Consider the following 26,940-nt stretch of genomic DNA (forward strand, 5'->3'; position numbering starts at 1 on the left):
TAGCCAAAATCACTTCACATCTTCTCCTCTTTCTAACCCATTGCTCATTTTCGGTTGGGGTTCATTGTGGAGTGAGATATTTCTTCCTCAAAGCCACGAGTTTGTGAGGATTTTGATGATTTTGAGGGTTTTTCAAGTGCAAGAAAGCTTGGGGACTCCTCCCCTTTTGTTCTAGGTCGGGTTGTGGTAAGTTTCCCCCGCTCAAATCTCATTTTCATGAATTTTCAAGAAAATTAGGTTGTATGTCAATAATACCACGAAATTTTGATGATTGGAGGTGTTAGAGGTTATTTTGTATATGATGTCCTTTGTTAAACATGCTTGGAATTGGTTCCCGTAAAAGAAAAAATTATGAAATCGCCATTTAAAATACTTTGATAAATAGGACTTAAAATCAAGTATAGGTGTCTTGTATGTGTAGTCTTGGAAATGGATATCATTGGTGATGTCTATGCTTGTTTAAATTGATAGTGGTGAACCAAGTGAAACGATGATGGAGGAACTCCCATTAGAACCACCAAGTGACCAAGCTTAGATTCTTGAATTTCCAAGAATTTGGTAAGTCTTAAACTTAAATCTTGTTGGAAATTGAAAGTGTTGACATATGAATACATTAGAATATGCATGTTGAATTAATGGAGGTATACCTTGAATAGGTTGCATTGGTGACATTATCTTGTGTGAATAAGCCATTTGGACTTGGGACCTTAAGTTGTCAAGCATAGGGTGTTTTGGAGTGAAAGTCTTGTGAGCTTGATTGCTTGGACTACAAGAAAGTGTAAAAGAGGAAGCCTACTTGAGGTAAGCTTTCAGTCCTTTGGGTTAATCCTCTTTCTATTCCACTAAACTCCGGAAGAGGATAGTTCTTTGATATATGGTATGTTGTAAAAGATTGATATATAATGCATGTATACGTATGTATGTTTGTGTGTCACACAAGATAGGTTTCCTTGTGCGAGAGGTATAAGATAGGTTTCCTTATGCATAGTACAAGACGGGTTTCCTTGCGCTGGTATGTTGCAAGACGGGTTTCCTTGTGTAATGCATATATGTTGTATTCTATGGCCAATAGGATTCATTATTGCTTACATTCATGGATATACATATTCTGATGCATACATGATTTTTATACTATTTTATGCCTGAAGTGAACCTGGGGGTGGAGGAGTCCTCCAAGGACCCCTAGCTTGCTAAGATGATTATTTCACCCTGCGTTAGGGGACTACCATTTCAGGTACATTGGCTGATGGTGCTAAGGCATCGCATGGCAAGAGACCATAAGAGGGTTATTATTTGACCTGATAGTCATGACTTTAACTGCTATTTTGATATGTACATGACATGTTATTATTTTGAGTTATATATTTCCTCTTATTTTTTGAGAGAAGTGGCTTAAGTGAGTGAGAAAAGGATGGAGGGGCAAAAAGGTATTTTCCCCTCAGATATTTTCTAAAAGCCAAAATGAACACCTTCTCTACTCACTTTTTTTCTCCCCATCGTGTACCCCCACTCTCTCTCACTCTCATTCTCACGTTTTTCCCATCACAAGAAGAGTTGTATCCATTCCTCTTCTTTTAACTGTTGTTTCGCTTATCATTTCACTGTGTTTTTTACTGTTATCAATTCTTGCCACTGCTCAATTTAATTTCTACATCGTTTGTTTCACACCACACAACAACTATAACTTCCAATGAATTGTCGTTCTTCCTTGAACTAGGAAAGACTTGAGTATATAACGACACAATCAGTGTTTCGTTTCGTTTCTAATTTTTCTATTTTCTCGTTTCGTATCTTTTACTCTCTCTTTTTTGCCTCTGTTTTGTTTTACATTTACTGGAAAAAAATAAAATTAGTCCAATAACAATTAAATTGCTTGTTGGTTGGTTGAATTAAATTTGCTTATTATATTAGTTTATATGCATATAAATATTTATAAATATAATTTGTGTCCTGTGTTACGATTCTACGATCAGTGTTACAATTCTGCGAATTACGATTTTGATTCACCCTTCTGAGTTTGCGTAGAATCTCGAGTTTGACAACCTTGGAAACAGGTAGGAAAAAGAAAAGGAATTTCAGAAGTTTCTTCCTACCACTAGGATCAAAAGTTTATGCAGGAAAATGAAACATGATGATAATATGCTTTCAAAAGAAGTTTTTAATTAGTTTATTAGGAACCAGCAAAAGTTTCAAAAGATTAAACTACAGAAAACTGTTCCTGTAGCATGTCAATGACAAAGAAACACAATCAGATATTTAACAGCAAATTAGGCTGAAAAGGCAACAAGCGCAATATCATCAGGCAGATAGAAATGGAATATCCTAGCAACCCCTCATAATTGAAGGGCGAAAGAATAAAACAGGTAGGGGTCTTCCAGCACTAACATATTATTGCAAATGCCTATAATCAAGTGCTCTTGCAGTTTGAATGATTATGTTGATTTGGTGTAGAAACGAATACCAACAGCCAAACCCAAGATTAGCACAGGAACTAGAAACTGAAGGATCTTGATGATGAACTCGGGTGTCTTGTCCTGATTATACTGAGGTTGTTTTGGAGCAGTGTACTTAACTTTAGAGGGGATGGTTGATGAATCAATGTCTCCAACATAGAACTCATCCATCATTGCTACAGCACTGGTGCTGTGACCAATGTCCTCAAAATCATTAGTTGCATCTTTCCCTGCAAAAGCATGTGTCATTTTCAACTATCAAAAGACATTTACAAACATCTCAATTTGCTGAGACCATGAGATACGAAAAATTAAGTGCATTCAGCGATAACGATGAATACCTGTGGAAGACAACAGCACCTCATCCCCACCAGGGTGGTCCTCTAAGAACTTTGTCACATTATAAACCTGTTCCAAAGAAGATATCTTAAGGTAAGGGAACAGAGGCCACCAGCACATGATTCCAAATTAAATAACAGATTGAAGACCTAGCTCTTAAAACTTTTGGATTAAATTTTATACACTAGATCCCTTACTTAAAAGCTCAAGTCTTCAAACAAGGCACAATGGTTTTTTTTTCCTAAAACTCCATAGGCTCATGACTCAGTATCTCCCTAGCATATACTCACCAGATATGATTATGATCTATGAGAATGAGAAATGAATCCCAACCATTCTTACATCTTATGACTGTGTATTTCAGTAAAGAAAGACATTAAAAATGGATAAGAACACTTGCACAGAGACAATGGCAAGGGTGAGTAAATCCAAGTCAGAGATCCAAAGTTTTGCTTCCTGTATAATAAAAAGCATGTGCAAGTTGAAAGAAGCGAAATACAACAAATATAAATGGAGAAACATACAAAGATTTTTCTTGATTCCAGAGTTACAAGTCAACCTTGAAGGAAAGAAGCACAAGCTGAAAGCTTAATACTTACTCCTAATGTTTGAAATCTACTCTTGACTCCTTGTTTACCACCTCAAGCTTTCTAGGTAATGATTAACACAAAGTAGCAGAAAGTGTGTTTAATATACATACCTAAACATTAATGGTCACCACTCCATTTGAGAAAAATCGCACCCAAATTCAATTTTATTTCAGTAAGATGGTAATAACAAAAAACCTTCAAACATTCCATTATGGAATCATGATCAAGAACATGAAATGTAGCATGGTATCTGTTGAGATATATATCCCACATTGGTTGTATGTGCAACTAATATGAAGTTTATAAGGCCTTGGGCACTCCCAGCTAGCTTTTGGGGTGGTGTATCCCAAGATTCTTTACATGGTATCAAAGCCTCGCGGTTCACGGTAGGCTGGGCCTGTTGCATTGTCCACGCTTCAAGCCCAAAGGGATTCTTTGAATATATATATCTATATATGTATAGAGAGAGAGGTAGGATTCTTTGATACCAGTGTCAAATTTGAAATTTAACACATCATTTGAGAGCCATTAGATAAAAAAAAATCAACAACTCTGATTTGTAAGTATGTGACATCATTGGTCTTTTATGATTTAACAGTTTTTAGATCAGGTGAAATCAAATTTGATCAAAGGATCCTACCTCATATACATACATACATATATATATATATATATATATATATATATATATATGGAGCAGGATATTCTCACACACCAATGTAAGAATAAAAGTCTTATATCAATTTTTGATTATTAATTTGCTTGCATCTAACGGTTCAAGTATCTAATAAATCAGAAGCTTTAGATATAAATTTGATCTACGATCAACATTGGAAGTATAACTTATATTGACTTAAAATGAGTGACTAGGTGAAATCTAACATAGTTTTCCTTCAGGTAGAAACACGGTTTTGCTGTCTGGAAAAAAAAAAAGAAAAAAGAAACAGAAACAGAAACCTTGCCACATAACCGTTGTGACTTGTGACGAGTTCAAAGTTCTGGAAACACTTTAGCAAAAAATTGTAATTGTAAGATATGGCTGCGTATAATCGACCGTTCAGCCATGCGCAATTCACCCAATTCAGGAAGCCTTACATATAGGAATTTGTTTTCTTTAAAAAAATAAATATATAAATAAAATAAAATAAAAAACAACAACAAAAAATCACTTTTAAGTAGGATGGAATCCCTCAATCAAAACAAATAACAGCCCTTAGATAGATCTAATTAATCCTAGTCCTCTAACTAAGTTAATTTCAACAAAAACAAAAACAAAAACAAAAAAACAAAGCGAATCTCAACCAATCCAATTGAATCTCTAACGAACCATTCCCAGAAAATTCCATTCAACTAAAAACACTAGAATTTCAACAACAACAACAACAAAATAGTGAAAACCCAGAAAGGAAAAATAAGAAAAGACAACATTACCTTGCCACGAATGACAAGCCAACAGTCTTTGGAATTGTTGTGGTGAGAGACCTCAGCCAAAGTGAAGACCTTGGTACGTTCCCCACCCATTGTTGTGCCCTTCTCACTTACAAAGTGCAAAGCTTGAGAGGCTTTGAATAAGAGCCAGATGGTGGTTGGTGAAAAATTAATAGCAGAGATTTTGGGTGGTTGTTTGGTTGATGATGGTAATGGGTTGGTGAGGTTGGGAAGGTTTGTCATACCAACCCCTTTTAGCCATTTTTCTCACTTAACTTATTTTTTTTTTATGGAAATATTACTTTCTTTTTATACGAGGTAATTTATTTCATTTTCTCTTACTTTGATTTTCGTACTCCATTTTTTTTTTTTTTTTTTTTTCTTGTAATGGTGGGACCATCCATTTTTTCTCTACCACATAAGATAATTAATTATCTGATATGAAAGGAGATTAATAAAACTTATTTTTTTATTCCTTAAAAGTATTTTCCAGGTCAATTAATGACATTGTGTTGGACTTGGACATTAAAATATGTGCCAGTTTCTAACACGATCGGTAGAGGAACTGCGACTCTGTTGTCACATGACATAATTTTGCTCGTTCCTTCCAAATTTTATTCTCTCTCCAACCCCTATTCATCATTTAATATAAATATTAATTAGGATACGACTTTTATGATTGATACAAATTAGTAATAAACCATTATGGCAAGGAAAAGTTAAGATCATCAATAATATAATTGTTATTACTTTAAAAAGTGTCATTAAAATAATTCAGTCAAATAATAAGTATTTCTCATATCTCTGGCGTGATTTTTTTTATTCTCTATAAATTTAAAAATATAAAATTTGTTATCAATAATGATAATATGATAACTTTTTTTCCATGTTCATAAAAAAAGAATGCTTGTAAAATATTATTATGTTTTTCTCAAAAGACATTGAGATTCGAAGTTAATTACCTCATGTAAATTACTTAAACCTCTCACCATTAAATCAATTTTAATGGCTTAAAAAAATAAAGTGTCATTGACAAATCACCCACGGAGTAGCGGATATTTTTTCCTAAATAACATCTCTTGAGGAAATATATTAATTATTTATTCTTAAAAATAAATATTTGAAAAACTTTAATTTATTTTTAACCATTAATAGAAGGGTGTGATGTTTGTCATTTTAGGAGAGAGATAGACACAAGAAATGAAAAATATTAGAGAGAAAGTGGTTGGTTATTTAAATTTAAATTTTAAATAAAAAATTATCTTGTGTCTATTTCTCTCTTAAAATGACATAACTTTATCTCATTTAAAATGACAAATACTTTTTCCTTAATAAACATATTTTTGTCATCAATATTATTACAATATATTGAAATTTGAGAGAGAAATGACATAAATATATTCTCATAAAATTTTATAGGGTAGCAAATATGGGCCATGGCCCACGAAATGAAATAAAAGTTAGGACCCATCTCTCGTTGCATCATTTTTTCTTTTAAAGAAAAACACTTATTTAAATATAGGATTTTATTAATCTCATGTTAAAGGAGATAAGTTATCTCATGTCATAGAGATAAATTTGTGGCCTCCATCACTTGAAAAAAAAAAGATGACACAGTTATCGAAGGGTGTATAAAAAAGAAAGTTATCACATGTAGTATAAGAGTAACTTTTGCCTTAAATATATTTATTCCCACCCCCAGCTCACCACCTCTCTCTCTCTTTTTTTATTTATGTAATAATATAACGTCAGGTACTTCTAATTTTAATAAATGAATACATACTACAGTCAAGTCAAGGGAGTGCGTTAGCCCACGCCCAAAAGCCTCAACTCGGCTCTTTCACCCATTTGGAATTTTTATTCTTTTAATTTATCAATTTGATATTTGATTCAAGGTATTTACCAATGGTTGTCATCTAGTGATGCTGTGCGGGAGGACCAGCTTCACTGAGTGCCGCTACCATCCCCCACGTCACTTACACTTTTTTATTTTTATTTTATTTTTTCTATTGAGTGTCGCCCTCTCCCCTGGGCCCCCCGAATTGTGCCAAGTGGCACAATCTCGTTACTCCTATTACCGTAAAACTTCGGAAAACCATAACTTTTGACTTGGGTATCCAAATCAGATGATTTTATTTTTGATTTCACATAATTTTTTGAGATCTACGCAATGACACCTCATTTGATATATTTTATCTTCTATTAATATAGTTCAAATTTGCAACACTAATTACACTTTTTTACAGATTTGAATTATGTTTGTGAAAGATAAAATATGTCAAATGAGATGTCATTGCGTAGATCTCCAAAAGTTATGTGAAATAAAAAAAAAGCATCTGATTTAGATACCCGAGTTAAAAGTTATGGCTTTCCGAAGTTTTACGGTAATAGGAGTAACAAAATTGTGCCACTTGGCACAATTCTGTGAGTGCCCCAGGGGAGGGGCGACACTCAATAGAAAAAAAATAAAAATAAAAATAAAAATAAAAATAAAAACAAAAAAATGTGAGTGACGCGGATGGATTGTAGCGGCACTCAGTGACGTTGGGTCCCCCCGCGTCACTAAATGACCTCCATTGGTAAATACCTTAAACCAAATATCAAATTGATAAATTAGAATCACAAAAAAAACCCCAATTAGTCAAAGAGCCGCCTCAACACCATCTTGTAAAGTTTTTGTTTTTTTAATAATTTTTCATTTAATTTCATTTTTGGCTCCCAAAAAATTATAAAATTGGTTTTTGCAACTCCAAGTTGAAATTCCTGGCTCCACCCACTAGCCATTTCCATTCAACAAAAAACACCAAGCAAAACAAATGAATAACAAGTTGAAATTTGAACCCTTTATTTTTATTTATTTTTTGGTAGATTTTGTACCCTTTGTTTTGTTAAAGCAACAATAGGTTTCAATATTCTCCGAGCCTACATTTTTTGGAGCCCGTTTGTTTGCACTTTTGAAAAAAGTAACTTTTATCTTTTCCTTATTTTAGAAGTCTCTTTTACAAAAGTTAAAGCTATTTATAATTTTATAAAAATATTTAGATTTTGAAAAAAAATATTTGACTTTTGACTTCTGCTTTTTTTAAAAGTTAAAATTTTTAGTTTCACAAAAAAGTAGGTTTTTAACTTTTTTTGTGACTTCTGCTTTTTTTAAAAGCAGACATCCAAACGAACTAAAAATGAAAAGTGCTTTTTTTCAACAAAAAAAAGCAACTTCTGGATAAAAAAAATCCATCCAAACGGGCCCTTAAAAGGGTTAAAATCTAGTAAAATTCACCAAAAAAAAAAAAATCTAGTAAAAGGTTGAGAATGGCAATGCAGCAAAACAATAGTTGGTCAATTTAGGTAGAATTTGATTTGGGGTCAAAGAAAAACTTCTGGAATCTCATAATTCTATCATAATATTCCTGTTCAGTGAACATTCAACCATAGTCATTTGTAAGATTATACAGGTGGAGATGGCAAGTCTAGCAAAAGCCAGAAGCCAACACAATCTTCAGAATCTAAGTCGTCTTGGATGGCAAGGAAATGCAAACCTCCACAACTTTTCTTAGCTTCTTCCCAAGCTTCAGCTTCAGTAGTTGTCACAGGAGTTTTGTTATATGTGGCATATACATACCGAGTAGAAATTCCAGCAGCTAGAATGAGGCAAGCTCGAGCAGTGTCTGCTTCCACAGAACAAACCTCCAATCCATTCATCCAAGCTGTGGCAGTAAATGGTGAGGGGTTTCTATATTAAAAGGACTATATAGAAGACACTTTTTTTTTTGGATAAAAGAAAATGACAATTATAGGAGGCAAAATGCTACAATACTGCTAAAAGAACCAGGTTTTTAGGTCTCAAATATACTTGGTGAACCAAGTTCACAGCGTTCTGCTATCCATGAATGTTTAAGAATATCCACCAAGTAAAAGTTAACACCCAAGAAGCATACTCCATTAAGACAAAAACGCTTATTTCACTATTTAGCCTTATTAGTCCACAAATCTTATTGAGGACGCAATCCAGCATTTTTGTCAACAGTTATATAGAATTTTGCACAATTTTGGTAAGCTAATTGACCAAATTATAGTCCAAACTCTGGTTAATGTGTATATGAGCTTCATATTTCCCTTAGCTAGCAAATTGTTAAAGATTGGATGTACTCTAGTGCATTAGAAGCGTATGATAACATCATTAGTGTCTGCAGTTCGGTGCTGCATACTGTTTGAGCTCAAGACAGGTTTTAGTTCTTCAACAACCTTGTTGTATGACTTTAATATGGACCTATATATGCATTGTTACTCAGGTAGAGGAAATGTTAATGCTGACTGGCAACATATTTCAGTAACTCATATCAAATTGCTTGATACATACAAGATCTGACAGATTGTCACCAGCTAGGTAATTCATTAATTCCATGCATAAAAATCATTTTTAAACCTAACTAGTTCTTAATGAATTAATACAAAGAATCTGTTGGTAAGGGACACAAGATGAATATATATGGAAATCTGTGGTTCAATACCTGCTAATGCTGTAGCACGAGAAGATGCAACAGACAGTCCTGGGATCAATGTCTTGTCATCAATTTCGATACCCAATAAGTCAAGATCTAGCCCAGCACCAAAAATAAAGCTTGACTCTAAGGATGATACCTCCTCTTGAACAGCTTTAAAATAGATTATTGAAAGTTAGAGAGGTATATCCTACTAAAATAATTCAAAGTATTAAACATACATATTAGCCTTGTGATAAAAGTAACAGGAAAAGCCTTGGGATTTTGAAAATGTGACCATTATAATCAATGTAATGCAGCTAGTATCTCTTATTTAAACTAGTATTAACAAACTAAGGACATTGATAAATGAAACGAAAAATCTGTGCCTGAGAGAAACTAATTATCAAAAGAGAGAAAGAGAAGGCTATCAATTTGTCAAGCAATTGTGAAACAGATGACATGCAAGCTGCTGCCTCTATACCTGAGTAAGGTAATTGGACAAATGCCCATTTCTCCCCGAAAAGATTCTCTGGAAGTTCCATGGGAAAAGGATTATCTAGTGCCAAAAGAGGCTTGAATCCTTTTTGAAATCCAGGATGCCTCATATATACTGTCTCATAGCGCTCCTCTAGCCATAGAAGTAACGACAAGCACTGAAAAGGATCAGAAAAACCACATAAAATATATGCTGGGGCACCCCTGAGAAGGATATCTGAACTCAGAAAATGGTTACAATTTACAAATATAAGATGCTAAGTATACCATGGAATTTCTACTTCCTCATTTTATGCACGTAAGTAACAGAGGCATTTCACTTTCACCCCACAGATAACATCCAAGAGGTGAAATTAATTTGGGAAAACTTGCATACAGACCACATTCTGGGCAATTTTGAAAATGAAACAAGGCGAAATAAACCAAATTTTACATGCTCTAAGTCAGCTAACGCTAAGTATTAGATATATAGCAATTGGCATTGCTTCCTCTTGCCATTGTTGACAATTTTCTACATCATGGGATACTGCAATTAATATCTATTCACAAAACTTAAAAAATTAATTTAATTTAATTTTTTCAATTAGTGGATAAGTGATTAACCGACCACAACTAGTTTGAGATAAATGTGATATTAATGTTGATGTAGTAGATAAGTGATTAAAGGGCGAGCCTTGGAGCAGCGGTAAGGTTATTCTTTGTGACCGAAAGGTTATTGGTTTGAGTTTGGGAAATAACCTCTTTACAAAAATGTAAGGTTAAGGCTGCTTACAAGTGACCCTCTTCCCTATCCTTGCAAATCAGGGAGCCTTGTGCAGAGGGGTTGCCCTTTTTATTAGTTAAATAATTAAATTGAAGGTTTACTTACTACTTCTTCCCTTTAATAGTACATAGACACAAACTATTATTGGCACCTTCATCTAATCAACAAATTAAGTTTTTCGATTCAAGCTTTGTCAGTCACATTAAAAGACCGTGTAGGCTTATTGCCAGGTAGGGTCTATCAGTCATTATTCAAACTAACTCATTTCTACCAGCAGGGAAGCCTATAGTTTTCTGCTAAGCACTTAAATTTCGCAGTCACAGTTAAAAATTGAAGTCATACACACCCGTTTACTAGGAACAGGTTTTGTGCCAAGCTCCTTACACGCTTTCGTAATAATTGTCTGCATCTGTGATCTACAAAGCAACAAAACACCTAATCATAATTCCTTACTCTAACAAGGACACTGATTAAAAAGAGTGTCTTAACACACACACACAAATGCATGCCTATAAACCTAACATAGAATGACAAATATTTAGTTACCTAAAGAAGCGAATTTTTTCAGGTAATGGGAGACCCAACTCGTCAGAAATGGTAACAATAGCATCCTTGAGAGTAATGCTATTAATGACATTATTTGGAAAATACTTTGTATATTGCAAAGAGAGGGAGTTGTCACAAACAAGTAACTCCCAAACCTTCTTCCCTCTGATATCAAGAATGGGTCTGGAGCAGAAGTCCAGTTCCCACTCTGATATGCTCTCAGGGTCAGTTTCTGGATCAAGATAGCTCATTTCCGCAGTTGGGTCGTCTTCTTCATCTTCAAAAACCTCTTCCTTTTCTTCTTCTTCTTCTTTCTCGGTTGACACTGAGCTCTCAGACACCGAACAGGTTCGAAAGTGAATGAGTTTTGGGTGGTTTCTTTTTTTGTTGGAAGAAATGGTGCATGAGGTGAATTTGGAGATGGGGTTGGAATATTTGAACGTTGGGGTTCTGATTCTGGTGGTGTTGAAGCTCAGAGTAGCCATGGCTATGGCTATGGCTATGGCTATTTCCCTTCGTAACTGATCAGTTTTTTTAAGAGACAGGTTTCTGTGTAGTTGAGGTGGTTATCCTCTGCCACATGTTTGGTTAGCGTAATCATGATGATCCGGGTCGAAGTGCCCGTTCGGGTCATTCGATTGGGCCTTGAAGTCTTGAACTTTGTTAAGCTGTCTGTGAAGCTTTCATGTATGAATATTCTTCTGGTTATTAAGCCGGCCCAACATTCATATGGCCCACATTCAATCATATCGGCCTCTACAGGGAACAAATTTTTGGTACAACGAGAGTAGATACATTTTTATGAAAAAAGGAAAAAAATATAGGGATATGTAAGTATAATGTAAATATGTTATTTTCTTACATATTTAGTAAAGGATGTATCAAGTGGTCGGTGGTCGGTACATCTGTAGTACCGAAGATATTTTCTTTTATGTGATCAGTTTTATCCACGTACTCTAAATTGGAAATAAATCCTCATATGTGACACGATTGGTTGTTCATAGATAAATTATAAAATTATAATATTTAAGTTAAAAATATTAAAATAGAGAATGAAAATAATTATTAATATTACTTTAGATCAATAAACTTGTCTTAAGTCATACCAAATAAGATATGAAAAGATTCATTCGCTTTAAATCATATTTCCTAAGAAGAAACCAGAATTGCATTATGGTATTTGTTATAGACCTAACTTATGGGCTTATACTTTAATAGCCACAAAAGGATAATTAACAAATAGAAAAATAAGGAAAGAATCTGCACACTAAGATGTCAATCTTACAATATCTTCAGCGAATGAGATATTAGGTTCTCAATATTCCTTAGAGGTCCAAAATTCCACACTTATCAAGTAATTATTTATAAATAAGAGGTTAAGCCATAGATACGCACTTTTTTAATTTTCTATCTTTTAGTTGTCACTGTGCAAATACCCCCACACTCTGGCTATGTCGTTCTCTACAGTGCACAATGATCTGTTATCCTCTAAGGTATCTCCCTCATAGATACCTGAGAGCAAGTAGTTAAAATTGTGTTCCAACTCATAGGATCGCACAAACAAGTTCTTCTGACAAGGACGATTTAACTCGGTTGTAGGATTTGGTTCGGCTAGGATCGTCGAGCAACATCGGAATAACGATAAAATCACGTGATTTAGCCATTTAGGATGATCTAGAAAAAGAGAAACCATTTCTATTTCATAAACCTAGAATCATTTTATCTTTCATATACTCGTGGAGAATCAAACAAAGAAAGAAGTGGAAACCCCTGTGAGCCCTACCTAAGCAATAAAACTATCTTTACAATGCATTCGACCTTTTCTCTAGTAACTGACCACTTGTGAAGCCCTAACCTCATAACAAACTCAGTGTACATGTCTTTTGTTGACGACAGCTCTTTATCAATACTGAAATTAGGGTTTTCATTTTAACTTGAGTTTGGGAAATATTGTGCTCGTTGGACTATGACTAGTATGTGCTAAAACTTGGGATTTTAATTTTTTATGGTACATGGGATTTCAGTTTTAATTCTTATCTTTCATTAATAGGTTTCCAAGACCAAGAAAGTGAAGTTTTGATGATTACAAAATACCAACTAGCTCAACATGTTTGCACAACATTGAAGGCAGTGCAACAAGTCCCCAATGAGGTTAGAAGGCTATGGCAGTCAACTCTAAGGTCAAAGCTTTTGAAAGAAGAATAACTCAAAACTACTCAAAGATGGAAGACAAAATGAAGAAGATTGAATACATGTGCTAATACTGTTGTAATAGTATAGTTTAGTCTTAGGAAGTGTGAAAGTTGAGTTTATTGAGCTATAACTCTTAAGGTTGCATTTAGAAGCCATAAACTCACACACAAGTGACTTACATACATGATCCATACATACATTGACTCACACACATGAAACATTGTTAGAATGATGATAGAAGCATGCATACATATGTAAGAAGTAAGTAGAATTCATGAAGAAATCATTTGGATTGAAATTGGACCATATAGGGCTGCTATGCAGAAATATCCGGATATGGGTATTGTGATATTTGGATATGGATATCCGGATATGAGCCTGACGAATATTCACATATTGATATAGAAGTACGTGATTACTTAAAATTAGGAGTCTAACGGCTATAAACGGCTATCTAATCATTCATACTCCTACATAAACATGTGATAGAGGTCCCTAGATATAAACTCATCACATTGTTGAAAATCAAATATTAAACACCATTTAGGCCATATTTTAATATATTGAGACAAAAGCTAAATATAATAACCCAACCTAGTAATCAGAATAATTAGAAATTTCTCAGAGTATTAAAGAATTAAGAATGACAAATAAAAGTACAGTATTGAGAGTTTTTGGTTAAATACAGAAATCGACAAAAACTTAAGCAAATATAATAACTCAACCTAGTAATCAATTGCCTCTTGTTGGTGCATAGCTCCTTCAAAAACTTGGTGTAAGAACCTGCACCGTTAAATTAGGAATTTAAATAATTAATTAAGAGTTTAGGAAATAAATTCATAATTGACCTTGAATAATTATGAGAAGACTTAAATAATTATTATAATGGCTTAATAACGTTGAAAGTCGTTTTTCTGACGAAAAGTGCAGATACCGATTTTGCTTTACGGTATAAGTGCATACCGGTGAAGTATCCCAAAAAATTATAACGAGTACATGAATATTCCTAGAATAATATTTAAGTCAAGAATATCAAGTTTGAAGTCTTAATAATGAGTGTTGGTGTCAGAACTAATATCGGTTACGTATAAAACGCGTATCAGCAAAGTACTACGAAAATTATAATAAAAATATGACAAATCCTAGAAAAATGGCTAGGTTCAGAATATGAAGTTTGAGATTAAAAATATTAGCGGAGCTATTAGAACTAATACTATGGATTAATGTTTACACTTATATAAATAGTAACTGTCACAAAACTCTAGATCGGTTTCTAATCCCTAGGCTGATCCTCCATGGCTGCCACCTTCCCCTTTTTGAGAAAGTTTGAATCTTGTGCATAGAATTTGGTCAAAAACCCAACTTTCTTCATACTTCTTCACTCTTATTCCATTGAACCATCATTAAACCTTGTAAAACTTGAGTCTTGTGAAGTAAAGGCTTGGTCTTAGGAGTTTTAGTTTCTGCATTACGGGGAGGAAGGGCTGACTTTGATGTTCTTAGTGTGTGAGCCATGAATACCTCCTTGTAAGTTCAAAGAACCAACTTTTGTGAAGAAAGAACATACATTGGAGTGGGATTTTCGTGCACCACCAAGTCAGTAGCTTGGAGCACCTTCAAAGTCCTCAAAGTTCCCCCATTTTTCTGTCTTCAAAGGCTCATAGGTAACCCCTCACCTTTTCCTTTTTAAATTCATGAACAAGGCTTGTTTGAGCCTTTTAAAAAGGAAAACTTTGATGATTCAAGTAAAAGGTTGTTAATTTAAGTGTAATATGGTAGTTTGAACTTCTGTTTGTGGGTAAATCGAAGGTGGGAACCTTGGGAGGCCATTGGAGCTCGAATTATGCAGAAAAATTTTCATTTTTGCACAGGTGGTAATCGATTACCTTTGAGTGATAATCGATTATCATTCAAAGGTGACAACAACGACCTAGTTTAGTAAAATTGCGATATCTCAAGTTACAGAGCTCCAAATTGAGTGAGGTTTGGACCTATGTGAAGCTAACACATAGGGATACTATAAAATTTCATAGTCATTGGATAAGTGGATTGGCCTCAATGTTAGTTTGAAGTCGCGACTTGGTTGCTGGGAATTCAGTTTGCAGCAGTCACTTTGCGAAAAACATAACCGGAGCTATACAACTCCGATTGAGACATAAAGTATATCGTTGGAAACCTTAAGATGTCTATTTTAACATAGTAAAATATTAGAATATTCCGTGAAGAGATGAAATTGCAGTCTTAAAAATGGTAAAGACAGTTTAGTGTTTGTGGCTTTGGAAAGAGCCCGCAGTAAGCGAAACGAAAAAGAAATAATGTTCGTTTTAAATATGAAAAGCTATGATATGTTTTTTGATAGTATGAATGTTATGAAAATAGATCTGTGACATTGCTGGACATTGTTATTAGTTGTGACCCTTTGGACACCGAGTCGTGAGGGAGGGTTTAGCTTGCGAGGTAAGCACTCATGTCCTCGGATTGATTTGTTGATTGTTCCACCAACCTCCATGGGAGGGTGGTTTATATGCATGTATGCTTTTATGAAAGATGAAATATGCATTGATATATGCCTGAGATATGTTAATTTAACTGTTGATGTAATGTATGAATGTGATGTTGATTACTTACACGATCAAGCTGCGACCCTGGTGTGTAAGGCATACGGTTGCGACCCTTATGTTTAGATAGGTCGCAGACGTGCATAAATCCTATTATATTCCCTGGTCAGTTGAATCGCATTTGCATACATCACATGAGATATGATTTGTAGTACTTGGCTTGTTGAGCAAGAGATATGTTGAAAAATGAATAAGTAATCAACTTGGAATCAACTTAGTTAATGATGATGACATCATAATTGAAAAGAAAAAGTTAGCTTCCGCTTTAACTGAGTTGCGGTTAATACCGTAATATGATAACAATTCGGGTATACACGGGGTGTTACACTTGGCATATTTTGGAATTTCCTTGATCGCATCTAAGAAAGGGATGTTAACTTCAACCTTTCTAAATGTCTCTAGGATTTCCATCTCTTGTGTTGTTTATGCAAACTTCTTGGGCTTGATGGCTCACTAAGGGAAGGGTAAAGGAATGGGTACTTCAGGCTCATTGTCAACTTGTTGCTTCTCCTGCTTTGGAATTGGACTAAATGGTTCTTCGAGGGAAAGGGAGAGGAATGGAAATGTCAGACTGATCATTGTTTTCATGTTCCTGTGTTGTCTTCTCTTTTTTCGGTGTTGGTTTAGCCTCAACTGCAGCTTACTTAGGCTAACCCAGTTGCTTGCCTCACTTTAGAGATATAACGCTAACATTTGCATTCCTTTTTGGATTCGAAACTATTTGTGAAGGGAGAAAATTGCTGGAACTGTAAGGTTGAACTTGACTCATTGAAGTTGCTAACTGCCTAATTTGTGTTTGCAGGTTCTGAATTATAGACTCGGTCTGTTGTTGGAATTGCAAATTGTTTGTTGCCATCCACTTGACCAAATCTTCTAGTGAAGGACTACTACTGTTCTGCTATTGGGCTCGTGGCTGCTGTTGCACTTGCTGTGTAGTTACAGTCTGTTGGAAATTCTGTCGCTACTGGTTCAGGTTCTGATTCCACTTTAGATTGGGCTGACCCTTCCGGCTAGGGATGGCAAAAATTAGCCAACCCGACGGGTTGGCTCGTAACCCGCAAAAATGAGTCGGGTTAGGTTGGCAAAAATAAGTTGACAACCCGAGCCAGCTCAAAAAAAATCGAGCCAACTCTCGGGTCAAACGGGTCAGCTCACAGATTGTTCTTTTTTCTAATTAAAAAATAAAAAAATAATATCAAAACCCACGCTTCTTCACTTTGTTTCTTCCTTCTTTCTTCTGCCAATAATGCAAATCATGCACAACATTATTAACACATCATAGTGCAAACACCTAACTGCAAATTAGAATCAAATCCTTCCTCGTTCCACACCACAAAGGCACAAACCACGAACTTTATACATATCCATAAATCCCTCAGATAGGTATTCTCGGTGTTTAAGCAGATATTGAAAGTGTAGACATTTGAATAGAAAAAAAGAGTGAATCGATCTCTTTCAATTGGCTTATTTTAACCAAAAATATATATTCATTGGGACATCCATCTCGTGTCTGTCAATGGCATATGTCTTGAGTTAAAAATTTGAAGAAAAGACAATATATCAAAGAGAGTAAAAGTAAATCCATTATTTAAGTGAACTCACGAGCCATTTTTTTCAAGTCAACCCGCGAGCCATTTTTTCGAGCCAACCCGACACGGCTCGGGTCAGGATAGGTTGGGTCTTCTAGCTCTCTTTTTTTCGAGCCACTAACCCGTCTCGTTTTTTTCGGGTCGCAAATGGGTTGGGCCGGGTTGGCCCTTTTTGCCAACCCTACTTCCAGCCCGGTTTGTAAGTATTGGTGAAAGGATTGTACTGCTGCTGATACTGCAACTTACTAATAAAGATTCCTGTTGCAGCTACTAATTGGTCTACTGCCAGGAATAGGCAAGCATTCATGGGATAGAGAAGATCGCAGTAGATGCCGCACGGGTTGCTCATCTGTGGAGTGGGAGACTGCACTGTCTGCATCATCGCCAACTGTCTCACTAGCCAAGTCAGCTCGTCAAGCCTGTTTTCAATTCTCTAATTGTCCATGCTTGATGTTGCTGTTGTGGCTGTTGAAGACTGGATAGGGGGTGTTTTCACTTGGAATGCCGCACTGCTATTTGCTGTAGTGCCAAACTGCTGAGCATTTGCGGCCATGTCTGCTATCAATTCTTTGGCTGGAGTAGGTGTCTTGTTGACTAGAACTCCATCACTAGCCGTATCTATCATACTTCTGTCAATGGGCAACAAGCCTTAATATAAATACACAATCAGGAGTTGATCCGGGATCTGGTAACGTGGACAGATCGCACAGTCTCTTGAATCTCTCCTAGTATTCGTGCAGGTTCTCTTCATTCACTTTTCTTATGCCACTTATCTCCTTTATGATGAGTCTAATGGCCTGATTTTCTTTTCCTTTGGTTCGATTTCCCAAGATTTCTATAACATCATTTCATAGGTTGGCAAGGATCTATACAACTATACTGTGCACCTATAATAAATATATATGATCTTATAAGTTGGCAAGGCATCAGTTAGGGAGATAGGCGATCAGATTGTGACTTTAATTTTAAGTTACTATTATTATGATGATTAAATAAACTAAATTCAAAGATAAATAATTCTTGCAAATTTTATCAAACTGAAGGGCGGTACGTCTCCATGCCTTATGTATAAGGCCATTTGGTCAACATCTATTTTGGTCAAGTGGCCAACACGCACTTTGGCCAAATGGCCAGCATTCACATTGGTTGGATGGCCAACAAATATAAAGCAAGATGGCCAGCCTTCACACTACCCGGGTGGCCAGCATCTACAAAGTCGAGCAGCTAACATTATTACATCGGGTGACCAGCAACATATATTGGCCGTCAGATGGTCAATATTTAATTTTTGACCTCCAACAAGGGCAACTGATCACCAGCACATTTACGATACTCTTTGAATATTTTATGCCTTTTTTGATTATCATTTTTCTCTGACCTCCCTAACAACTAATGGATGAAATCCACTTGCAAGTTTGTTATCTCCACAATTTCAGGGTGTCTATTGCAACCCCAATAAGAAGATCAACAAGTCCTAGATGGTTAGCAAGCCATCTAGGCATGAAGACCTCGTCGGTCAGTGTGCCATCCAAGATAGAGACCATAATGGTCAGCGTGTCAATCGGGAGACTAAGTGCTAGAAGGTCAGCGTGTCATTTAGGCATCAAAAACCCGGTCGATCAGTGTTCCCCCGGGAATGAAGACCCTGAATGGTCAATATGCCATTTAGGAGACTAAGCCCTAGATGGTCAGCGTGCCATCTAGGCTTCGAAGACCTGGTCGGTCAGTGTGCCACCTAAGATAGAAGACCTAGATGGTTAGCGTGCCATTCAGCAGTTAAAGACCTAGATGATTAATAACTCATTAGGAAATGAAGACATGGCAAGCCATCCAGACACTCTTAAAGACCTAACACGACTAGACATATTATTATTGTTTAAATGTTATTGATATTAATTGTTGCAGGTTTATGACCTAACTTGGCTAGGCACATAATTTCTTTCATTGGCAGTGGTTGGGGTGTCGACCAACCAACTTCATCAACAAGTGTTGGCCGAGAGGTTGGGTAACCAAATTCATCAAAGAACGTCGGCCGGTAGGTCAGCCAACCAACTTCTTCAGCATGTGTTAGCCGGGAGGTCATCCAATAAACTCCATCAACTTCTTCACATGCAACCAACTTTATCAAGAGTCCAGCTGGGAAGTCGACTAGTCTATATGTGATAGACGAGGGATTACCAAATCAATATTTCCTTATCATGTTATTGTTGAGTGCTCCAAGACCACATGAACTGATCAGACGACTGGAGTTTTCTTTAGAATATACCATGTAGAAGTTTACTGAGAAAGAAATAAGTTTTATATCCGGGGTGAATAGGTCCTGATATGCATCCATTTCGAAGAAAAATTATGGCGAGCAGCAACAAATTTCCTCATGCAGAAGGTGAAAAGTGACCCACGAAGAGGAAGCGATAAAGGTGCAGAAGCTTACAGAGGACCATTAGTTATCCTTGACTCAAATTTGTCAACTATATACCGAGATTATTTAACGCATCTTCTATTTAACTTAACTGATCAACTCAATTTGCCTTTTCTATACAGCCACCGAGAAGGGTACCATTTATTGGACTGCAACACACAGATTGTCCATCTTAGACAAAGCAAGGTTGCTGACCGAGAAGAAGAAATACTTATCTCAACAGATGACAAAATTAGTTAAGGGCCCCACATATTAAGTGTTGGCTTTGCCATTGTGAAGTTGGTTAATTGGCACAAGACCTACTAGATGTATACGAAATATCCAACTGATCAAAGTTTACCTCGACAAACATGAGAGTTTCAGTACCAGTCGAATCTCCTCCCTTTATTGTTTCTTGATGTTGGAATATCTATTCATGTTACCTATCGACATAAACGTAGTTCATATGTCAAACATGGAATTTATAGCTATGTTTAGGCAAATTATTACTAAGATGCTCGACCCACCTACAAGCAATATTCAAAAGAACCCTATCTCCAACAAGAAGATTATTCAAGGGCCGACCGATCAGAACATCAGCATGGTTGCAAGTCAAAAATAAAAGACTCTAACTTGAAGCACTTGATCTTACTGCCCAGGTAATTCGTGCATGAAGACAATAAATATAAGCAGGCAGTGAGACCAACACGAGGAGCAAGTACTGATTAGCGCACATGCATAACTCCATCAAAATGAAGAACCTCACTGATGATGGTGTGACGTATGCCAACACAGCAAAGCAAACAAGACATGAGGACCAACATAAAGGCTCATTACTGACCGATTAGATCATTGTATTCTATTTTAAACACTACACTCTACGGCGGGCTGCTTAAGTTCCCTTGGCATCCTGACTTCATAGGCTACCAAATTGGAGGGCTTCTATTCTGGCTTGCCCATTTTATAGGCCCAATAAATTGGGTCTAATGTTAAAAGCTCACGTTTAGAATCTTTTAGAAGGCACCCCATGATGAGCTATAGAACCTCATCACAGTGGATTCCTCTTCTCCCTGCACTGCGACAGATGCAAGGCTTGGCTAACGGTGGTACAACTTTGTCCCTCTCTCCTCATTCTCTCTCCCACGCTTGGAAAATCTCATTTTCCCTATAACTGTCCCTTTGTCCTATTGAAGGGGCATCTAATCTATTCACTCGTGAAAGTGAATAGATTAGATGCCACCATAGCCAAACACAATCACCTATTGTAGAATATATGCCTAGCACCTACGAAATTCATGTTGAGCCTTGATCTTTACTATTGCTACTAAGAGCATCCCTAGATCAACATACTATATCACTTGAGGGATACATCTTCAGCTCTACAAACACAAACAATTCACACACATAAACCACAATGGGTGAAATTAAATTTTTTCCTTTTAAATAATAAAAGACTGACTTATGTACTTATTTTAAATAACTTTATATTTAATAAATAACCAACATGGAACGAAAGGGATTTTTTTATTATGATCCCGGTACACAATTTTTGGGATGCTTCTTTTCTAATAAAGAAATTTTTTTTTTACATTTATATCCCTATCTTCTTTTTAAATTACCCCTTACTCTTTTTTTCTTTCTTTGATCAAGGAACACCGAGACCCGGTCCACCCTAAATAACCTCGAATGAAAGGTACTAGTACTACCATTATCCCTACTCATAATCCTCCCAAAAAAGTCAAACTTTGACACAATTATTTTTTCTTTTGGGTATCCGATCTACCTTTTCATTTTAATGCTCGAAGTGACTAGTCTCATCTATGCGTCCCGCCGTATCGAAAAAGACGTTGTGATATTGCTTATATAAAACAAATTTAGTTATTTTAAAAAAAAAAATAGTTATGGTATTTGGCACTCATACTTACATATTATCTCCTGCTAAAATATTTACGCATCCAGTAGCTTACGTCTTTTATAACATCAAATCAAAACCGTATAAAACTGTACCTAATTGGAGTATAGGACAACAATGGATCAAAATAATATACCGTTTTGTAAAGAAGCAAAAGATGCATGTCTGTCTGTGTTTTTGTTTGTGTTCATAAGACACTATGGACTGATGGATCAAATGGAAATCATACAGCTGTTTTGAAGGACAAAGCCTAGGTCCAATATTCAGGGATATTGGCTACAAAAAAAGAACCATCAAAGCAATTCATTTGTTGGCTTGCGCAGAAAGCAATAATTGAAGTTGATCCATGGGGTCTGTCATGGTTTCTCCCATGGAATAACCTCTAATATATTACTATTGAGTATTTTGCAGTAACATTTTGCTTTCAATATGTATAGGTAATAAGGTCAATCATGGGTCTCTCTAGTGCGGTGGTGGCTGGATTAAACTCTCATCCTTTCATCTTAATAACTTTTTTGAACCAATTTCGAGACCCAAAACAAAGAAGCAAACAACAATAAACCATAAAACCTTTTCTCCCCAATCTGACAACAAGGAATCATCCAAATAATGGTATACATCCTTCATGCCATTCAAATGGGACAACTTCAACATATTTGATGTTCCACAATGCCAAGACTAGAACTTACATTATTTCCTCTTTTTGTACTTGAGGATCATAGCCTTCTTCTCTCATTTTTGCATCTAATTTTCTCAGCATGTCATAAATCTGAGCAGATTCCTCATGGAATCTATCACCAGCTACGAAACTCTGAACCCCATTCTTTAACTCAACCATACTTCGACCTACAATCTTCTTCAACCTATTCTCCTTTATCAATGTCCTGAGTTTTGCAGCATTATGCCAATTCTTGTCCACACTATAAATATTTGATAAGAGTATATAATACCCTGCATGATTAGGGTCTAATGGGAAAAGATTCGTAGCTGCGACCTCCCCCATCTTTACATTTTGATGTATACGACATGCGCCAAGTAAGGCTCCCCAAACATGAGGCCCAGCTTGCATGGGCATGTTATTAATTACATCCAAGGCCTTATCTAACTCTCCCATTCGACCAAGAAGATCAACCATTATCCCATAATGCTCTGAGTTGGGCTTCAATTGGTACTCATTCACCATGATATCAAACATCTTTATCCCTTCTTTAATCAAACCTGCATGACTACAAGCAGATAGAATTGAGATGAAGGTTACATTGTTAGGCTTAACATCTGAATGGTTAGCCATCTGATAAAATAATTTCAATGACTCTTCTCCTTGCCCATGGAATCCGTAAGCTGCAATTATTGAGCTCCAGGTAACAACATCTTTATATCTCATTCCTTTGAAAACCTTGTTAGCATTATCTATGCTACTACATTTTGCATACAGCTCTATGAGTGATGCTCCAATAAACTCGTTATTGTCAAACCCACTTTTAGTTACGAAACAATGTAGACATACAGCTTGTTGAAGAATCCCTAATTCTGAACTAGCAGCAATAATCTTCACTAGAGCAATTGCGTCAGGTCGAGTTCCATTAGATAACATGTTGCAGAAAACCTCCATTGACTTGTGTGCCATTCCAATTTCAGCATAGCCACTAAACAAAACAGCCCAAGAAACTACATCCTTCTTCGGCATTCTGTTGAAAAGGTCAACTGCATTTTCAGGTGAAAAGCACTTCATGTACATGTCCATCAGAGCTGTAGAGACAGTGGTATCCAACTCAAAACCATAATTGACTGCTAATTTATGAATCTTCATACCTTCTTCCAAATTGGAAGTGGAAGCACATGCTCGCAATGCACTAACCACAGTAACCCAGTTGGGTTCAATTCTATTATCTATCATTTCATTGAAAAGATCTAACGCATCGGTTTCAGCTCCATTATCAGCATAACAGGCTACCATTGAGCTCCAAGATATAATATCCTTATTTGACATTTCCCTGAACAAATTAGCTGCATTATTGATAGAACCAGTTTTTCCATATAAATTTAGCAATGAATTTGTTAAACATAACTTAGTGTCAAAACCCCTTCTTTTTACAAATCCATGTACACTTCTTCCAAGCTTAAAATCAGATAACTGAGCACATGCAGAAGCAGCACTAACAAGTGTCACTGGATCAGGACTTACTTGCTCTGTCACAACCATTCGGGAGAAAAATGCAAGTGCAAGCTCAGGACTGCCACTCTGCTCATAACCAGTAATTATTGAAGTCCATAAAACCACATCTGGTTTTGGATACTCCACAAACACTTTCACTGCATCATTCATTTGTCCACATTTGGAATACAACTCAATCAATGCAGACCCCACAAACAAGTCATTATCTATATTCTCCTTCTTTAGAAATCCGTGAATCATTTTACCCAACTCAAGCTTCTGCAAACCTGCACATGATTTTAAAGCAATAGATACTGTGTAATTGTCAGGTCTTTCCTCAGTTGATATAGCATTGACATTCAGTTGACTGAATAGAGATAAAGTTTCTACCCATTCTCCTTTGGAACAATAGCTCCTAAGCATGGCATTCCACAGATAGACAGTTTTACGAGGTGTTTCTTCAAACACCCTATACGCATGGCTAATTGATGCATATTTAGCATAAAGAACGTTAAGTTTGGTCACAATGAAACTATCATGAGCAAGGCCCACTTTCAAACACTGTGAATGCAACTGTGTAGTTGAGATCTTACTGCAGCAAGATTCCAATAGCTTCACTAAAAAATTCCTCCTTTTCATGTACTAATATAACTTTTTAAAGTTCACTTAGTTGTCAAGCTATTGAAATTTATAATCATGTCTCTGAATCACTAATTTTCCTTGTCATTAGCTTCTGGGTTTCAATCTCTCATCATATTCTATTAATGCAATCAGCTTTCGGTGGCTTTAGCAACGTGTCCTGCATAGAAAACCATGTAACTGAAACAATTAACTCAGCAGCATTAAATAGCCCTCACTTGAAACAAAAAACCCATAGAGAAATAACAATTAACAAAGAATTAATCACAACAATTAACAAACTATGCCATGCTACTTCCCATACAGCTTTTTCGTTTGTCTTCCCTTTTAGTTGTACTGAGAGATGGCAACAGGAACCACAAAACTTTTCCTTGTAAAGATACTTTTAAAAACCAAAAAAAAAAAAAAAACAAGACACTTCTATACAGAAAAGTGGGAAAATAAAAAAGAACCAAGATTTCCTAATAACAAACCATGATCAGTAGCCTCTCCATCATTTAAAATTCCTACACCAAGAGTTCTATAGCAAGGAATAAAAGTGACCAATATAATATCTCTCAACAAAATATAGTTGCATGCATCTAAACAATACTTAAATCAATATAGATTTCAAGCCTGCAAAATGCAAAATTGTGAACATATTAAATGCTGCCACATTACATAATTATGTCAACCAATCCCTTTAGGTCATTTTATCAAACACCCAAAAGGCAAGGTAAGCACCAATGACATCAATTAATCAAACTGAACACAGAAAAGGATTTTAATTTTTAAGCATAAGCAGAATCAAATAAACATACTAATTGACAAGAAAGCAAGTAGCAGTCACACACCTAACAGGGAGGGCGAATTAAAGCTTCCGTTCAGACTACGATACTCAAGACTGAAGCGAGAGCAGTCGATTATTTAATCACCGGCTCGTGTTATTCAAATTGTTTATAATGTTTTAGGGTTTGTATTTTGAGGATGAATATTCTAACTACCAAAATTTTTCATTACCAACTTATTACCTATCTAATCACCGTTAGATTAATATTTTCTCTCTCCTTAAAAACTTTTTAATATTCTCTCTTTTTGATCCAATGGGTAATGAGTTAGTAGTAAAAATTTTTGATGTAAGAATATCTTTACACTTGTATTTTAGTTTTTTATTTTTAAAACTGTTATATAGAATAGTTGCGAGAAGATGTGTTTTCTTTCTTTTTTTTAAATTAAAACACAAAATAAAATAACTCAGACATGTTCTATAAATTTGATTCTAAAAATTAAAAAAACAATTACAATTTTTAAAAAACAATTTACAATTTTTGTTCTGGAAATCAAAAAATTATTTTTAGAAACGGTATTCAAACACAGATTGGTTGATACTTTTTGCTCTTGATCAATGCTCTTATCTTTTTGTTGTTATCCATTTGTTATCATCAAAACATACCTTGTATTCACACCTTTGGTTTGTGGCACCAACATTCTTCAAGCCAAACGACATCATGATATAGCAATAAGTTGCCTTATTCGTTATGAAAGTTGTGTTTTGTACCTTAAGTGTGCATCCATAAATCATAGGATTTGATAACTGATGAATTATTAACTAATTTGTCGATATTGGGTAATGGGTAGGAGTCCTTTTGAGCAAGATTTGTTAAGATCTATGTAGTCAACACACATCCTTCATTTATCATCAGATTTTCATACATATTCGAATGTTTTTCATGATCAAATTGCAATTTTTTCATTTCTAGCAAATATTTTTACTGTTCTTCAAGCCCAGGCTTTGTTTCTTGAGGAGTTCGAGGATATGTTGGTCCATAACAGCTACTTGTTGAATTGATGGGTTGTTCTACTGAAGGGAGGTTGGAGACACAGATGAGGTTGTTCTCTTGCGAGATGACTGGCCTTTCTTCTTTTTGGTTTTTGATACGTTTGGAGACTTCGTCATCTTGCTCCTGGTATCAACCATTTATTTTATTTATATGGAGTGGGAGTCAAAATTTATCGTTTCCCACAAACATCGTCAATGATCAGTCCAACAAATATTGGGTTAGGCCTGATCACACACGATTGAAGGTGATGGATGTTGATGACGAAAATGATGAATGACAAGGAGTCTTGCCGAGACGTTGAGTTGCTTGGCGAGATGGTAGATTCACGAGTTTGATGTCTGAGCAGTTTGGAGGAGACTAGGGGGTACGTGCAACTATAAGGCACTTTGACGCTCAAACCAGTTAAGTATTCAATATAGTTCAAATATTCAAAGAGAGATAGATTACATGGGTTGAATGCCTATGCATTTATAATGTAGAATGTCTTGCTTCAAGTCGCCTTTCACAAGGCGATGTCAATT

General features: G+C 35.7%; 3 protein-coding genes across 3 annotated transcripts; all 3 read right to left on the minus strand.

Moving 5' to 3' along the window:
• Positions 1–2,174: 2,174 nt before the first annotated feature.
• Positions 2,175–5,037, minus strand: LOC133310852 (cytochrome b5, seed isoform-like). The gene is made up of 3 exons (XM_061511854.1): positions 4,814–5,037; positions 2,795–2,861; positions 2,175–2,683 (listed from the first exon to the last, which is right to left on the minus strand). Exons 1-3 carry the CDS (start codon positions 4,901–4,903, stop codon positions 2,433–2,435), a joined length of 408 nt encoding a protein of 135 aa, XP_061367838.1. The 5' UTR covers positions 4,904–5,037; the 3' UTR covers positions 2,175–2,432.
• A 3,110-nt stretch (positions 5,038–8,147) lies between these two features.
• LOC133310854 (protein TAB2 homolog, chloroplastic) lies at positions 8,148–11,645 on the minus strand. Its single transcript, XM_061511856.1, has 5 exons — positions 11,096–11,645; positions 10,896–10,965; positions 9,773–9,944; positions 9,319–9,462; positions 8,148–8,514 (listed from the first exon to the last, which is right to left on the minus strand). Exons 1-5 carry the CDS (start codon positions 11,578–11,580, stop codon positions 8,255–8,257), a joined length of 1,131 nt encoding a protein of 376 aa, XP_061367840.1. The 5' UTR covers positions 11,581–11,645; the 3' UTR covers positions 8,148–8,254.
• Positions 11,646–22,344: 10,699 nt separating this feature from the next.
• On the minus strand, positions 22,345–25,478 carry LOC133310863 (putative pentatricopeptide repeat-containing protein At3g01580). Its single transcript, XM_061511870.1, has 2 exons — positions 25,433–25,478; positions 22,345–24,759 (listed from the first exon to the last, which is right to left on the minus strand). Exon 2 carries the CDS (start codon positions 24,597–24,599, stop codon positions 22,491–22,493), a length of 2,109 nt encoding a protein of 702 aa, XP_061367854.1. The 5' UTR covers positions 24,600–24,759; positions 25,433–25,478; the 3' UTR covers positions 22,345–22,490.
• Between the last annotated feature and the right edge of the window lie 1,462 nt (positions 25,479–26,940).

Source organism: Gastrolobium bilobum, unplaced genomic scaffold (assembly GCF_033153095.1).
Source record: "Gastrolobium bilobum isolate Gb01-03AN ecotype WA unplaced genomic scaffold, APGP_CSIRO_Gbil_v1 utg1262, whole genome shotgun sequence".
In the NCBI taxonomy this organism is placed as follows: domain Eukaryota; kingdom Viridiplantae; phylum Streptophyta; class Magnoliopsida; order Fabales; family Fabaceae; genus Gastrolobium; species Gastrolobium bilobum.

Excerpts from the sequence above, each read along its gene's own strand:
- LOC133310854 (XM_061511856.1), bottom strand. The coding sequence starts at position 11,580 with ATGGCTACTCTGAGCTTCAACACCACCAGAATCAGAACCCCAACGTTC. Across the intron at positions 10,966-11,095 it reads GAAAAAATTCGCTTCTTTAG|ATCACAGATGCAGACAATTA; the intron begins GTAACTAAATAT and ends GTTGCTTTGTAG. Across the intron at positions 8,515-9,318 it reads TCGTGCTACAGCATTAGCAG|CTTGGATGAATGGATTGGAG; the intron begins GTATTGAACCAC and ends TTACTGCCACAG.
- LOC133310863 (XM_061511870.1), bottom strand. The coding sequence starts at position 24,599 with ATGAAAAGGAGGAATTTTTTAGTGAAGCTATTGGAATCTTGCTGCAGT.
- LOC133310852 (XM_061511854.1), bottom strand. The coding sequence starts at position 4,903 with ATGGGTGGGGAACGTACCAAGGTCTTCACTTTGGCTGAGGTCTCTCAC. Across the intron at positions 2,862-4,813 it reads GGCTTGTCATTCGTGGCAAG|GTTTATAATGTGACAAAGTT; the intron begins GTAATGTTGTCT and ends TCTTTGGAACAG. Across the intron at positions 2,684-2,794 it reads GGTGCTGTTGTCTTCCACAG|GGAAAGATGCAACTAATGAT; the intron begins GTATTCATCGTT and ends ATGCTTTTGCAG.